A 15422-nucleotide genomic window follows, 5' to 3' on the forward strand; every position below is an offset into this window, starting at 1 on the left:
GAAAACCACTTGGGTTTCAAGTCGCTGCAGTCTCTGTGGCTGTCCCAGCAAAGTGGGTGCAGTGATTGAAACAGTCTTACCAGCGCCCAGAACGCATGCTGTAAACACACCAACTGTCCTTTCCTTTACCACGCGGATCTCTTGTAGGCCCCACGAAATGTGAAGTGGAGCGGTTTACAGCCACCAGCTTCGGTCACCCCTACGCTCCGAGCTGCCGCCCAGATGGGGAGTACCAGGCGATACAGTGCCAGAGGGATGGACCGTGCTGGTGTGTGGACGCCCAGGGACGGGAGATCCAGGGGACGCGGCGTCAAGGGGAGCCTCCGTCCTGTGGTGGGTGTCCTCTCCAGGCCTCCTCTCTTGTTCTCGTCAGGTTATGTGACTTTAAGTGTCTCTCCAGATGGACCTCTTCATAACCCATTAATTCCACTGCCTCCTGAGGGTGCCCCCACAGGCCTTTCAGGTTCAACATGATGCAAACCTGTTTATCATCATTAATTTCCAGCACATTTCTTGTCCTGCATCAGGCATGGTTGCTTCCTCAGGGAGCTCAGAGAATAGTAGAAGAATTAAGTGTACACGTGCCATGAGAGAAGTGTGTGCTGATAGCTGAAGGAGCACAGAGCAGAACCGGGTCAATCCTATCTCGCAGCATGTATGACAAGGAAATATCCAGGAAGGCTTCATGGAAGAGGTGACACTTGTTGAACATCTTCTAAAATAAAGATGTTTCCTGAAGGAGGAAAATAAAGAGAGGTGTTCTCTCTACAAAGAGCAGGAGAAACAAAATTATAAGGATATAAATACGAAAGGGTCCCAACTTATGATGGTTTGACTTACAATTTTTTGACTTTGCAATGGTGCGAAAATGATACACATTCAGTAGAAACAGTGCTTTGAATCTCGATCATTTCCCGGCCTAGAGATATGCGGTATGAAACTTTCTCGTGATGATGGGCAACGGCAGTGAGCCGCAGCTCCCCCCATTAGCCACTCGATTGTAACCCATACACTTATGACCATTCTGTACCCAGACAGCTATGCTGTCTTTCCCTTTCAGTACAGTATCCAATAAATTGCATGAGGGAATTCCCTGGCCATCTAGTGGTTAGGACTTGGCACTTTCACTGCCGGGGCCCATGTTCAAATCCTGGTCGGGGAACCAAGATCCTGCAAGCATCACGGTGAGGCCAAAAAAAAAAAAAATACTTACATGAGATATTCAGCACTTTATTATAAAATGGGCTTCGTGTTAAGATGATTTTACCCAACTGTACGCTAATGTAAGTGTTCTGAGTACATTTAAGGTAGGCGAGGCTAAGCTACAATGTTGGATATTCAATGCGTTTTCGACTTCATGATATTTTCTGCTTACGATGGGTTTATCAGGATGTCACCCTGCCACAGTGGAGGAAGATCTGTAATAGGCATTGGTGAGCTAATGAACAGTGAATCCGCGAGAAGGATAGAGAAAAAGCATGTTGGAGTATGTTTGGGGTGGGGAACTCTGAAAGGCAGGGGTAGTAAGGTCTTTCATAGCAAAGCAAAGGCTTGGGGGCTTCATCCTGGAGGGTCAGAGGAGCTGTTGAGGGTTTTTAAGCTGGAGAGTGCCATGTGGGGTTGGTGTGTAGGAAAGACAGCCCAGGCATTTTGGAGGACAGATTGTACAGGAGCATCAAGCTGCAGGTAGTGGGGCGTTTGAAGGTCATTGCAGTGTCCTGAAGAGAGATAAGGGGCCTATGTTACTTTCCTGGCGTGGCTGTAACAGATGACCACAAACTGAGTGGCTTAGAACAACAGAAATCTATTCTTGCACAGTTCTAAAGGCTAGAAGTCTAAAATCAAGGTGTCAGCAGGGCCATGCTCGCTCTCAAGGCTTCAGGGGAGAATCCTTCCTTGCCTCTTCCTGGTTTGTGATAGTCGCCAACAATCTTTGTGTTTTTAGACAGAAACGTAATTGTTTTATTTTTTAATTTTTATTGGAGTATAGTTGATTTACAATGCTGTGTTAGTTTCAGGTGTACAGCAAAGTGAATCAGTTATACATATACATATACATATACACTCTTTCTTAGATTCTTTTCCATATAGGCCATTACAGACTACTGAGTAGAGTTCCCTGTGCTATACAGTAGGTCCTTATTAGTTATCTATTTTATACATAGTAGTGTGTATATGTCGATCCCAAACTCCCAATTTGTCCCTCCCCACCCTTACCCCCTGGTAACCATAAATTTGTTTTCTACATCTGTGACTCTATTTCTGTTTTGTAGGTAAGTTCATTTGTACCCTTGTTTTAGATTCCACATATAAGCAATATCATACGATATTTGTCTTTCTCTGTCTGACTTACTTCACTCAGTATGATAATCTCTAGGTCCATCCATGTTGCTGCAAATGGCATTGTTTCATTCTTTTGTACGCCAACAGTCTTTGGTGTTCCTTGGCTCGTGACTGCATAACTCCACACTCTGCCTCTGTTGTCACATGGCTGTCTCCCTGTGTGTCTGCCTCTGTATCTCATCTCCTCTTCTTGTAACGACACTAGTTGTATAGGATTAAGAGCCCACTTAATCCTATAATTAAGAGCACTCTAGAGTAGTAGAGCCTACTCCAGTAGGACCCCATCTTAACTCATTACATCTACAATGACCCCGTTTTGAAAGAAGATCACATCTGAGGTTCCAGGAAGGACATGAGTTCTGGGGAGCCTATTCAGCCCAGGACAGGAAGCAATACTGAAGTAGAAGTAGCGGGCTGTGGAAGAGGGTGTGGACTTGAGACATGTCACCAGGCATCCCAGTAAGACTCCATTCCAGGGACTTCCCTGGCGGTCCACTGGTTAGGACTTCGCCTTCCAACGCAGGGGGTGTGAGTTCGATCCCTGGTCGGGGAGCTGAGATCCCACATGCCTCGTGGCCAAAAAACCAAAACGTAAAACAGAAGCAATATTGTAACAAATTCAATAAAGATGTTAAAAATGGTCCACATCAAAAAAAGAAAATCTTAAAAAAAAAAGACTGTTCCACCTTGCAGTGAGACCCTGAAAGGTGTTAGCAGTGGAGTGGGAGGAATCCAGGAGCACTTGCAGGCTTCCAGTTTAGGTGAACTGGATGGCCTGGGCAAGATCTGAAACAGTGAAGGAGGAGTACAGTCTTTTTAGAGGCTCAAAATAGACATGTGTTAATGTTCTTTCAATACTTCCTGGTAAACCAGTTGATTTCTCCAACTTAACATTTTGAGTTCTTGGCACAGTATTGGGTACCATCCTATCTGCTAAGTGTGAGGATGTAGAAAAAGAACATTCTGAAGCTCTGCCTTGAAGATAGTTTTACAATTACACTTTGGTTCTATTAAAACCCAGAGAATATTGTGCCCTCCAATTTCCAGGTAAAAATGAAGAACTGTGGTCTTCCAAATTAAAACCAAAAGTACTTCCAAATGCATGGATCATATATATTTTTTTACTTTTTCTCTCTGGTGTATCAGTCCTGTTTCCATGGAAACAAATGCCACATGGAACGAATATCTGAATTTTCTTTTTTTTTTTTTTTGCCTTGGTAACTCTACATAACAAATGAATGGACACAATATGCTTTTAATTTGGAAAGAGAGTAAGCCGAGCCGTGAGCTTGATTTCTTCCATACCTTGCTGTAATATCCATTAGAGGAAGCTGTGGCCTCATGGACGATGTGTTATGTGTTCAGATGTTGCCAGTCTTTCTCACTCTCTCTGACCGCAAGTTCCAGCTCTTTATTGCCTGGTTACAGAGGAAAATTGGCTGACTTCCTTTTTGGCACCCATGTGAATTGAGGGAAAAGAATTATTTGGAAAAGTTGCGGGTGGGTGGATCGCAAAGGACTTCTAAGATTTATGGTTTTATGGAGAAAAATGGAGCTCTCTCCCTTCCACCTATGTGACTGAGACAATCGGAGTTTGAATTTAAAATCTTCTCTCTGAATGGGATGACAGTCAACTTAGGATATTCAGATAGAATGACCTGACCACACATATATTGAGTTAACTGAGTTAATACTATCTAATTAATAATTTCAAGGGAAGGTCAAGAAGCCTGGGAGAATGTGCTAAGTGTGTTTGCTGAGTGGGCATTATTGTATTATATTATGGGAAATATCATAATTCCTAAATACTGTATCAATATGTTGAAACATAGGAAAATATTTCTAATTATGGGAAATACCAATAGCACTTAAAGTATGGTTCTTATCCTCAAACAGACTACAAACGAGTTAGCCTAGATGAAATGACCCACAAGGAGGAATTGGAAGCCACATGAAGAGCATATGATGAAGCATTAAAGGCCATTAAGAATTCCAGTAGGAGAATACTGGAAAACAACATTTCATTAAAAACAAATAGGAATTTGTTGGTATAGTAGTTTCCTAGGGGGGCCGTAAGAAATGACCACAAACTGGGTGGCTTAAAATAACAGACGTTTATTCTCTCACAGTCCTGCAGGCCAAAAGTCTGAAATCAAGGTGTCAGCGGGGCCGCGCTCCCTCGGAAGGCTCCAGAGTAGACTCCTTCCGTGCCCCTTCCTAGCTTCTGATGTTTGCTGGCAATCATTGGCATTCATTGGCTTATAGCTGCCTCACTCTTGCCTCTGCATCCATCTTCCTGTGTTTTTCTTCCCCGTGTATCTATCTTCTCTGTAACATGGCATTTTTTAAGGACATCAGTCATTGGATTTAGGGCCCACCCTAATCCAGTATGACCTCATCTTAACTAATGACATCTGCAGAGATGCTCATTCCAAGTGAGATCACATTCTGAGGTTCCAGGTGGACTTGAATATTGGGCGAGGCAGGACACCTGGTGAAGAGACACCATTCATGGTGGTGAATGTGTGGTCAACGTTCCAGAAAGTGAGCTGGTGTCTCTGAGCCCAGCCTGAGGGGGAGGTCACCCTGTAATGAAATCTAGGAGAGAAAGTCAAGTCACCTGGAGTCCTTACTCCCCAAGATGGGAGCCACGGGTTCTGCTCAGGGGGAAGGAAGAAAGTGTTAATACAAAGATACAGAGAAGCAAGAGGTGTGAATTCGGTCCCTGACTGACTTTTTTCATCTCACTACCAGAAAGATCTGAGGCCTTGTTGTCAGGGTTACTGGTGATAGTAAAACCATTTCTCTGTTTGCATCTCTGTTTGCATTTCTCCTGCAGCTGAAGACCAGTCCTGTCCCTCTGAGAGGCGGCGGGCCATTTCCAGACTCCGCTTTGGGCCCTCGGGCTACTTCAGCCGGCATGACTTGTTCCTGGCTCCCGAGGAAGGACCGGGCTCTCAGAGAGTCACTGGATTTGCCTCATCCTGCCCCTCCTTGATCAAGGAGCTCTTTGTGGATTCTGGGATTCTCCACCCAATGGTACAAGGGCAGGATACACGGTTTGCTGCCCTAGAAAGTCTCCTCAAAGAAGCCATCAGAGGGATTCTTCCCTCCCAAGAGCTGGCCCGTCTTGCCCTGCAGTTCACCACCAACCCAAAGCGACTCCAGCAAAACCTCTTTGGAGGGAGATTTTTGGAGAATGTCATCCAGTTTAACTTGTCTGGAGCCCTGGGCCCAAGAGGTACGTTTAATTTCAGTCGCCTTTTCCAGCAACTTGGTCTCCCAGGCTTCCAAAATGGATGGGCACTAGCAGATCCAGCCAAGCCCTTCTCCGTGGGACTGGATTCAAATCCTGCCAGGGAAGCCCCTGAAGCCTTGAAGACGGGTGCTGCTATGAATAAGCCAGTTGTGGGCAGCTTTGGCTTTGAAATCAACTTACAAGAGAATCAAAATGCCATGAAATTCCTTTCTTCCCTCCTGGAGCTTCCAGAATTCCTTCTCTTCTTGCAGCATGCTATTTCTGTGCCAGAGGACAAAGCAAAGGATTTAGGTGACGTGATGGAAATGGTGCTTAGCTCCCAGGGCTGTGGGCAGACACCTGGCAGCCTTTTTGTCCCATCATGCACTGCAGAAGGGAGCTACAAGGAGGTCCAGTGCTTTGCTGGAGAGTGCTGGTGCGTGGATGCCCAGGGCCAAGAACTTGCTGGCTCCAGGGTCAGAGGTGGACAACCGAAGTGCCCCACAGAGTGTGAAAAGCAAAGGATGCGCATGCAAAGCCTCTTGGGTAGCCAGCCTGCCGGGTCCAGCCTGTTTGTCCCTTCTTGTACCAGTGAGGGGCACTTCCTCCCTGTCCAGTGCTTCAACTCAGAGTGTTACTGTGTGGACGCCGAGGGTCAGCCTATTCCCGGAACTCGAAGTGAACTTGGAGAACCCAAGCAATGTAAGTCTGTTGGGTATTCAATCTGCAGACTCTGATTCTCCCCTGGGCCCCTGACACAGTGCCTTACTGCTGTAGCTAAAGCCCCAAATTCTGTTATGGCAAAATATGCTGGCTGTTTTCTTTTTTTAACATTTAATTTTATATCGGAGTATAGTTGATTAACAATGTTGTGATAGTTTCAGATGTTCAGCAAAGTGATTCAGTTATACATATATCTATTCTTTTTTCAAATTCTTTTCCCATTTAGGTTGTTACTTAATATTGAGCAGAGTTCCCTGTGCTATACAGTAGGTCCTTGTTGTTTATCCATTTTAAGTATTATGCTGGCGGGCTTCCCTGGTGGCGCAGTGGTTGAGAGTCCGCCTGCCAATGCAGGGGACACGGGTTCGTGCCCCAGTCTGGGAAGATCCCACATGCCGCGGAGCGGCTGGGCCCGTGAGCCATGGCTGCTGAGCCTGCGCGTCTGGAGCCTGTGCTCTGCAACGGGAGAGGCCACAACAGTGAGAGGCCCGCGTACCACAAAAAAAAAAAAAAAAAAATTATGCTGGCTGATTTAAAAATTGTCCAGAAAGGTCTTGATAATGTTTACCATTCTAAGGAGTGAATAGGGAGATTTATTTGGCCTTAAGGAACTGCCACGTACGTGTCTGCCGTGCTGACAACAGCTGGTCTCAACCGTGTTCATTTAGTGATGGGGATGTTCTCTTTCTGGATGATACTTACAAATTTAAGGTTGATGGCATCTCTATGGTTGTATAAGGTGTTAGATAGAGTTTGGACAGTTAAGGTCTTCCATCTTCGGGGCTTATTAAACTTCTTAACCTGACGTACCTGTGCTTTGTTCCTCCCCAGGCCCCACACCCTGCCAGTTACAGGCTGAGCGCGCCTTCCTTGGGACGGTGCGGGCGCTGGTCTCTAATCCCAGCATGCTGCCCACCCTCTCCAGCATCTATATCCCGCAGTGCAGTGCCAGCGGGCAGTGGAGACGCGTGCAATGTGACGGGCCCCCCGAGCAGGCCTTTGAGTGGTATGAACAGTGGCGAGCTCAGAACCGTGGTGGCCAGGAGCTGAGCCCTGCAGAGCTGCTAATGAAGGCCAGGAGCTACAGAGAAGTGGCTTCCAGAAGCTTCCGTCTCTTTATTCAAAGTCTGTATGAGGCTGGCCAACAAGACATCTTCCCAGGGCTGGCAAGATACTCCTCAGTCCAAGATGTCCCGCTGGCAGTGTTGGAAGGGAACCTGACCCAGCCCGGAGGGAACATCCTTCTGGAGCCCTCCGTCTTCTGGCAGATCCTAAACGGCCAGCTCAGCCGATACCCAGGGCCCTACTCAGACTTTAGCACGCCACTGGCCCACTTCGACCTCCGGAGCTGCTGGTGTGTGGATGAGGCTGGTCAAAAGCTGGAAGGAACCCGGACCGAGCCCGGCAAGGTCCCAGCATGTGAGTTAAACCACGAAGAGCTGAATTTGTGGGTTTTAAAAATGGGTATCTGGTGGGAGTGTATTGTCAAAGCTGGAATGGAGTTTAGAGAAGGCCAGGTACATCCCTTCAACGTATGACTGAGAAAACTGAATGTATTAGTCAGCTCAGGAGGCTGTAACAGAGTAGCAGACTGAGGGGCTCAACCAACAGACATTTGTTTCTCACAGTTCTGGAGGGTGGAAGGTCAAGGTGCCGGCAGACTCGGTTCCTGGTGAGAGCCGTCTTCCTGGCTTGCAGAAGGCAACCTTCTCACTGTGTATTCACATGGCAGAGAGAGAGGAAGAGCTTTGGTCTCTTCATTTTTTAAGACACTAATCCCATCCTGAGGGCCCCACCTTCATGACCTCACCTAAACCTAATCACCTCCCAGAGGTCCCACCTCCAAATACCATCTCATTGGGGATTAGGGCTTTAGCACATCCCTTTGAGGAGGACCCAAACATTCAGTCCGTAACACCGAGGCTCACAGAAGGGAAGTGAGTTCCCTACATCTACACAGTCAGGCATCAGCAAAGTTAATGTAATTCATTTTTAAATTTTCATATAATCGATTATTTAAATCAATGCCTCAAATTTTAACTGGATGTCTTCTGTGTGCAAAGCATTATCTTAGCCCAGTGAAGGCTATAAAGTGAATATGACCTGGCTCTTGCTCCGTATGGCGAATTCTTTAGTAATCTGTCCTAAGTAGGTGCATCGTTTGGTTAACCAGCACATATTGTGATGGTTTTGTTACTTATAAGGACACTGCTAGGTGCTCTGGACCTCAGGAAGAGCTTCTGTCTTCAAAGTGCCTTTATTTATCTATACTTGAGGGGGGTTAATTCAAGGGCTAATTGAAGAGCTGCTGAAGGAGGCCTGTGAGTGCAGCTTTGTGGCAGAAGACTTACAACAAAGCTATGGTGTATGACATAAACAGAATGTAGCTGACTCTGTGTCTTAAACTAAAATGCCTTACCACCAAATAGCCATGCCATCAGTTTGAAAGAGCAGCCAGACAGATTCAACACTGGTATTACCAAAGCAGAAGCTCACTAACTAGCAGTTGTTAATTTTACAGGTAATATTATAGCTGTTCAAGTCCAATAAAATCTCTCCATTCATCCTTTGCAATGTTCAACATTGTCCAGACCTTTCTGGCTATTGTTAAAATTAATCAGACAATTTTTTAAATTTTATTATTTAAAAAATTTAAACGGTTTTTAAAGGTTACAGTCCATTTACAGTTACTACAGAATATTGGCTATATTCCCTATGTTGTACAATTCATCCTTGAGCCTATCTTATACTCAATAGTTTGCACCTCCCACTCTCCCATCCCTATATTGTCCCTCCACTCTCACTGGTAACCACTAGTTTGTTCTCTGTATCTGTTGAGTCTGCTTACTTTTTTGTTATATTCACTAGCTTGTTGTATTTTTTAGATTACACATATAAGTGATATCATACAGTATTTGTCTTTCTCAGTCTGACTTATTTCAGTTAGCATAATGCCCTCCAAGTCCATCCATGTTGCTGCAAATGGCAAAACTTTATTCTTTTTTATGGCTGAGTAGTATTCCAGTGTGTGTGTGTGTGTGTGTGTGTGTGTGTGTGTGTATACACCACATCTTCTTTATCCATTCATCTGTTTATGGGCACTTAGGTGGCTTCCATATCTTGGCAATTGTAAATAATGCTGCTATGAATACTGGAGTGCATGTATTTTTTTGAATTAGTGTCACTATTTTGACATTAGCCGAAGTTTAGGCTTTAGCAGAAGTGGGTTTTTGGTGATAGGAATATGTGATGAGAACGGTAATTCCCTGGGCATCTTGAACAGCCTAGAGACCCACTACTAGGATTCTCCTTTAACATGTCAAGTCCTAGCAATGGGCTGACCTTCAAAGTCAACACACAGATGTCAGCATGAGTGTTATATAAGAAGTCTCATTTATTTTTTGAGATTCTCTGGACCAATGGTCAGGTCTCCTACACGGGGACATTCCTGTATTTTTAGATGATTTAAGACTGAATTTGGTCCTCTTTGGATCTAATTTTTGGGGCCTGAGTTGCTGATACCAAAAGCACCTAGTAAATTCAGTAGCTAGTCTTATTCACTTTGAGACCTTATTCACCAAAGCGTTGGAGCTGAACTTAGAATATACCATCTCTTTCATTGAGTAATGTGAGGTTGTGTAGAGTAGACCACCCGGGTTTATAGAATAATCCACTGGGAAGAAAGTATTAGAACTTCCATTTATATTTAGTATTTTATCTCTTCCTTTTACATTTCTGTTTTTGTTTTTGCCATTAATTGTTGACAGCTGAAACAGCTGAGAAAACTGTACCCAGCACCTTATTATACCGGTACATACATATGCTTTATAAATAAAGAAATGCACATGTTTTAGGGTGCATGTTCAAACTCTTTCGTTGATAGGGGTGTGTTATCAGAAGGGCTTGGTGGCCATTGGTTCAGAGCCCTGATGCTCATAGCATCAGACTCGAGCAGCATCAGCACCACTTTGGGAACTTGTCAGAAATTCAGAATCTCGGACTCCATCTGCTCAATCAAAATCTGCATTTCTGCAAGATCCTCATGTGGATCTAATGCTCCCTAAAGTTTGAGAAGGATGGACCTAGAAGACAGAGCCCTAGGCATCTTGAATCCGGGTTCTGTTACCTCCTACTCTGTGAGCTAGAGAAAGGTCGCCCGTCTTAGTCTTAGTTTCATCTGTAAAATCTGGGTTATGATAGATAACTACTTCAAAAGCGTTGGTGTGAGAATTATAGCAGATAATAGATGGAAAGTGCCAGGTCCAGTACATAGAAAGTCCTCAACTAACTGGATTAATACAACTGACAGTAAGTAAGGAGGTGACCAGTAACTTCCTGCACACATGCAGGGATGATGGCTCCTGCCCTTAGGGGTATGATGTCAGGTCCTGTCCGTATTGCCATCTCTGGCCTGTTTGCAGTTTGCAGTTTGCTTCACTTCATATGCATTTATGGACCACCTGCTGTGTGCACTGTGCCGTGTGACGGGGAAACAATCATGAGAAAGTTATGGTGTCTGTCCTCCAGGGGCTCAGAGCCCAGTGTGAGAAACTGACTTGTCATCGGGTAATAAACTGAAATGATAGAACAGAAGTGTGAACACAGAAGACACGACGGAGGATGCCCAGAGAATGGGGCTACTCACCGAATGGGGAGCTGGGGAAAGATTTGCATGGCATCAGCTTCTGGATCCTGAGGGATGTTTGCCCAGCCCCTCCTGACAGAGGAAATAGATGTGCCGGGTCAGGGAGACTGTGAAAGGGTCTGCTTTGTTGGGGATGGGTGGAGAAAGGTGGTAGGAAGGGGGGCAGGGTACTTAGGAGGGAATTATAGAAGGAGAGACTAAAGGTAAATTGGGGCCAGATTTTCAAAGGTCTTCAGTGTCCAGTTATGGAATCTTCAGTCTATTCTGAAAGACATGAGCAGTAAGCATAGAGTTTTGAATGTGAACTTTTGCTTCAGGGATTCCAAATCCGTGGGATTGAAAGGATAGATTTTTTGATCAAGAACATCCACAGAAATCAATGTCTTCAAATCCTAGGTGTCAAGAGTTTCTGGTAATCCTGTGCTCTCAAAAGAATCTACTGAACACATTCACTGTTGAATTCAGTGTGATTGATTGAAATAAATATGGCTCGGTGGCTTTTTATAGTAGTAACAATTTCAAGGACAGCATGTACCAGACATGTGCCAACCACTTCAGCTGCCACACTCGTAGAATAATTACGAAAACCCTATGGCGTAGATTCCCTGATTATCCCCATTTCACAGATCACAAGACTGAAGCTCAGAAAAGTTAAGTACATTATTACACAGCTGATAAGAGATCATGCTGACATTTGAACCCAGAGGTCTCTGAGAGTCATGCTTTTTCCTTTTCACAAGAATAACTCTTTACTAAATTAAAATGCCTTCTTTCAACTTTTGATATCCATCTATCCATCCACTCATCCATCCATTCATCCATTCCCCCATTTATCCATCCGTTCCCCCATCTGTGGTCTATACATCTATCCGTCCATCCACTCATCCATCCATCCGTCCATTCCCGCATTTATCCATCTATTATCCATCAATCCATCCATCTGTCCATCCTTCCATTTGAGGCAGCTGGTCAACATCACTGGCTCTAGAGTCATACTGACTAGACTGGAATTCTGAAGCAACTATTTGCCAGCTAGGAGCTTGTTTAAAGTTATATGACTTCACCATGACTCAGTTTGTCATCTGTAGCACACACATAATAATAACATCATATTGGGCTGTTTAATAAATTAAATTAAATTGTTTGTGTAAATGTTCATAGTACAATGCCTGGCATGAAGTAAACATTAACTACTACTAATCTTCTTACAAAATAGATACTCCATAAATGTTGAGTGAATGCAATTGTGGAGACAAAACAGGAAGAACATTTCAGGTTGTGGAAAGAGCTGAGGTGAAGGAAACAGCTGAGGCAGAAATATGTGTGTGAGTGTGTGTGTGTGTGTGTGAGAGAGAGAGAGAGAGAGAGAGTGTGTGTGTGTGAGTGTGTGTGTGAGTGTGTGTCTACATGCTCACATACTGCAAAGGGGTCAAAGGGAGCAACACGAGGTGGATGAATCCGTCTGTGATGTCTTTACTCCCCTAGGTCCTGGCTCTTGTGAGGAAGTGAAGCTTCGTGTCCTGCAGTTCATTAAGGAAGCAGAAGAGATCGTCATGGATTCCAACAGTTCTCGGTTCCCTCTGGGAGAGAGTTTCCTAGCGGCCAAAGGAATCCGGCTGACGGACGAGGAGCTGGCCCTTCCTCGCCTCTCCCCGCCCCGGGAGACTTTCTTGGAGAAGTTTCTGAGCGGGAGTGATTATGCCATTCGATTGGCAGCTCTGTCCAGTGAGTGCCCCGTGCTTCTGGTTTCTTGTTCTTTCTTTGGGGGAAGCAAGAGCTTGAATTAGTTCCTCTTCAGTCATCTTCAGGACTGTGGTTTCCCTGGGCCCATGGATTCTAGCCAAAGCTGGAATTTTGCACACCTCTCCAAGATGTCCCCTGATCCTCCAGCAGAGCCCCTTGGGGGCAGGGCTTCACATTTTGTATTGCAGATGGTGCCTGCCGCCCACCAGGAAGCCAAGCATTCTGGTTAGAAGGTTCAAATATGTGAGCCCCAAATGCTCGCATTCCCCTCATGGCATGTTCTGAGGCTTCCCCCCATTTCCAAGGATTCAGGAACACCCCTCCAAGGGGGAAAGGAGAGGAACCCTCCTAACTGAGGAACTTCTGTGTTTAGGCACCTTCCTCATGTGAGCGAATCTAATCCAGGTAGTAATTCCAAAAAGCACAACTTAGTACCTGCATATAACAGAAATATGCTCAGAGGACTGACACTGCTCTGGCCTAATAACAGCTCAACGTTTCAACTAATTGAAATGTACCTCTGGCCAGGCACTTCCTGTGCTAAGCAGATTACCGCATCTTTGCATTGGGTCCTCCAACAGCTCCATGAGAATGATGCTATAATCCCCATCTTTGATTCTTTTCAAATGTGGAAACAGAGGTTAAGTCGCACGCCCAAGTTCACCTAATTAATAACTAGCAGAGCCTGGATGCGATACTGATGGTTTGGCCCCCGGGCCTCCATCCCATGCCCCTACTGCCTGGTATGGCCAGGCTCGGAGCCTAGGTTGGTTTCATCCCAGGGCCCCATCTCATCCTCCAGCACCTGCAGCCTGCTCTGGCAGCAGGGTCCCATGTCCCTGCAGTCCTCTCGCTGACCCCGCACCAACTTGGCAGGGAGGACCGATTCGTCCATCTCCAAGCAGACCCGAGTTCCCAGCCCCTTGTCAGCTTAGCTGATTCCCTGTCAGGGGTCCTCTGGGCTTGGGCCACAAAACAGCCAAGCAGTGTTCCCCTCACATCTGTACTGAGATGACGAGCGCCCACGCCCACAGGCTGGAGCCTCCCTGCTTTCATGTTCCTGGCATGTCTCCCGCCACCTTGACATTGGGTTTCGCATGTCTTTATTTCCTTAACCACATGTGAGAGTCTCCCAAAAGCCATCTTTGTTTCCTGCTTCTCTCGCTCACCAGCCGTCGCTTTGGGAGGACAAGGCACCCGTCTTATTCTCTATATCCTGGGGCCTAGAACAGCACTCAACAGATAGTGGGAACCTGGAGAATGTTGCTTAACCACGCTTGATTCTTTCCTCCTCTTTTTTTCTCTTCTCCTTCCTTCTCTCCCCTCATGCCCAGGTACTTTCTTTCTCTGCTCCTTAGAGACTTGGCGATTCTGCTTTGGGCAGGAAACCAGTTTTTTAAAATTTTGTGCATGGGCAGGGTATGATGTAATCAAAGAGAGGGGGAGGGACTGATGCCCCTTGAGTTGTGACCACATTGGTTAGAGAGGGAAAGTTAGAGGAAGGGAAGAGAGAACGGTTGGCACCATAGGGATTTATTTGCTGAATGGTATGATGGCATATTCCTCAGAAGTCAGGCTAAGGAAGTTGCCCTCCACCAAGCCACTGGCTCTGATTTTGCATGTCTGACATCACTGGGAAAAAAGGAAGTGGCTATAGAGAAGGACCAGGGTTGGTCACTTTCCTTGGCATCCCTGCAAATGAGAAGAGGCACGTCTACTGTTGCAGAGGAGAGGAAGCTCTTGGTGTGCAAACCTCCGTGTCCTGTAGAGTACGGGGATCGAAGGCCTAGCACAGAAAAAGATTGAGGGCCACAAAGTGTCTTTGACCATCAGAACCTGGTAGCAGTGTCCCAGGTCCTCGTGAGGGGGAGGGGTGGGCGCAGGAGGAAAGGTAGCTGCTACGCAGCTGTGCGTGGCACACAGTCAACGTGTGATAAGTGTCATCAGTGATCACTGCTATCTCACGTGCCTGCAGACACTGTGTTGACCTGATCAGCTCTAAACGAGAATTCCTGAAGAAGGAGGAACAGTGATTCCATTCCTTCAAACTTCAGCCGACACTTTTCTTTTCTTTTTTTTTTTGGCCACGCCTTGCAGCTTGCAGGATCTTAGATCCCCCACCAGGGATCAAATCCGTGCGCCCTGCAGTGGAGGTACAGAGTCCTAACCACTGGACCACCAGGGAATTCCCATCAGCTGACATTTTAGTTTTATGTTTTTTTACATTTTTATTTTTAATGGGCAATCTGGTGAGTGCCTACCCACTGCTCAGTGAGCCTATTTTGGGTGGAAGTGTTTGTCACATAAATAAAAAAGCTGCCTATGTTGAAACAGGGTCTGTGTGGCTGTTCTCAGGATGGAGCCTACGCGGCCCGGGCTTTGCCAGTCAGGCACTCACATCTCTGCTCCTCTCTCCTGACTCCAGCCTTTGACTTCTACCAGAGACTCCGTGTCCACCTGGGCAGATCCCCACGGGCATCCACCCCTCTGCGGTCCAGCACCTACGTGCCCCAGTGTGACGCATTCGGAAGTTGGGAGCCCGTGCAGTGCCACGCCGCAACTGGTGAGGGGGGCGGGCGCCCTGGGGAGGCCAAGTGACACCACTTAGAGGAAAGAGCCCGGCCCTGGGGGGCAAGTGAGCTGGACTCTAGGCTGCTGTTTGGCGGCTGGGGGCAAGTCCTTTAGTTTCTCTGGCCTCTGGTTGTCCCATCTGTACAATGGGAGCAGTGG

The 15422-nt window shown here is 46.2% G+C and overlaps 1 protein-coding gene across 1 annotated transcript in view; it reads left to right on the top strand.

Annotated features, from left to right (window-relative positions):
* The window catches only part of TG (thyroglobulin), a 241635-nt gene that overhangs the window by 10956 nt on the left and 215257 nt on the right, over positions 1–15422 (top strand). Inside the window, exons 8-12 of the mRNA XM_060127453.1 lie at positions 148–333; positions 5183–6283; positions 7136–7723; positions 12435–12674; positions 15118–15255. Of these exons, the coding sequence (XP_059983436.1) occupies positions 148–333; positions 5183–6283; positions 7136–7723; positions 12435–12674; positions 15118–15255 (2253 nt within the window). The remainder of the gene's footprint in view (positions 1–147; positions 334–5182; positions 6284–7135; positions 7724–12434; positions 12675–15117; positions 15256–15422) is intronic.

This window comes from Lagenorhynchus albirostris, chromosome 17, assembly GCF_949774975.1.
Source record: "Lagenorhynchus albirostris chromosome 17, mLagAlb1.1, whole genome shotgun sequence".
Lineage (NCBI taxonomy): Eukaryota > Metazoa > Chordata > Mammalia > Artiodactyla > Delphinidae > Lagenorhynchus > Lagenorhynchus albirostris.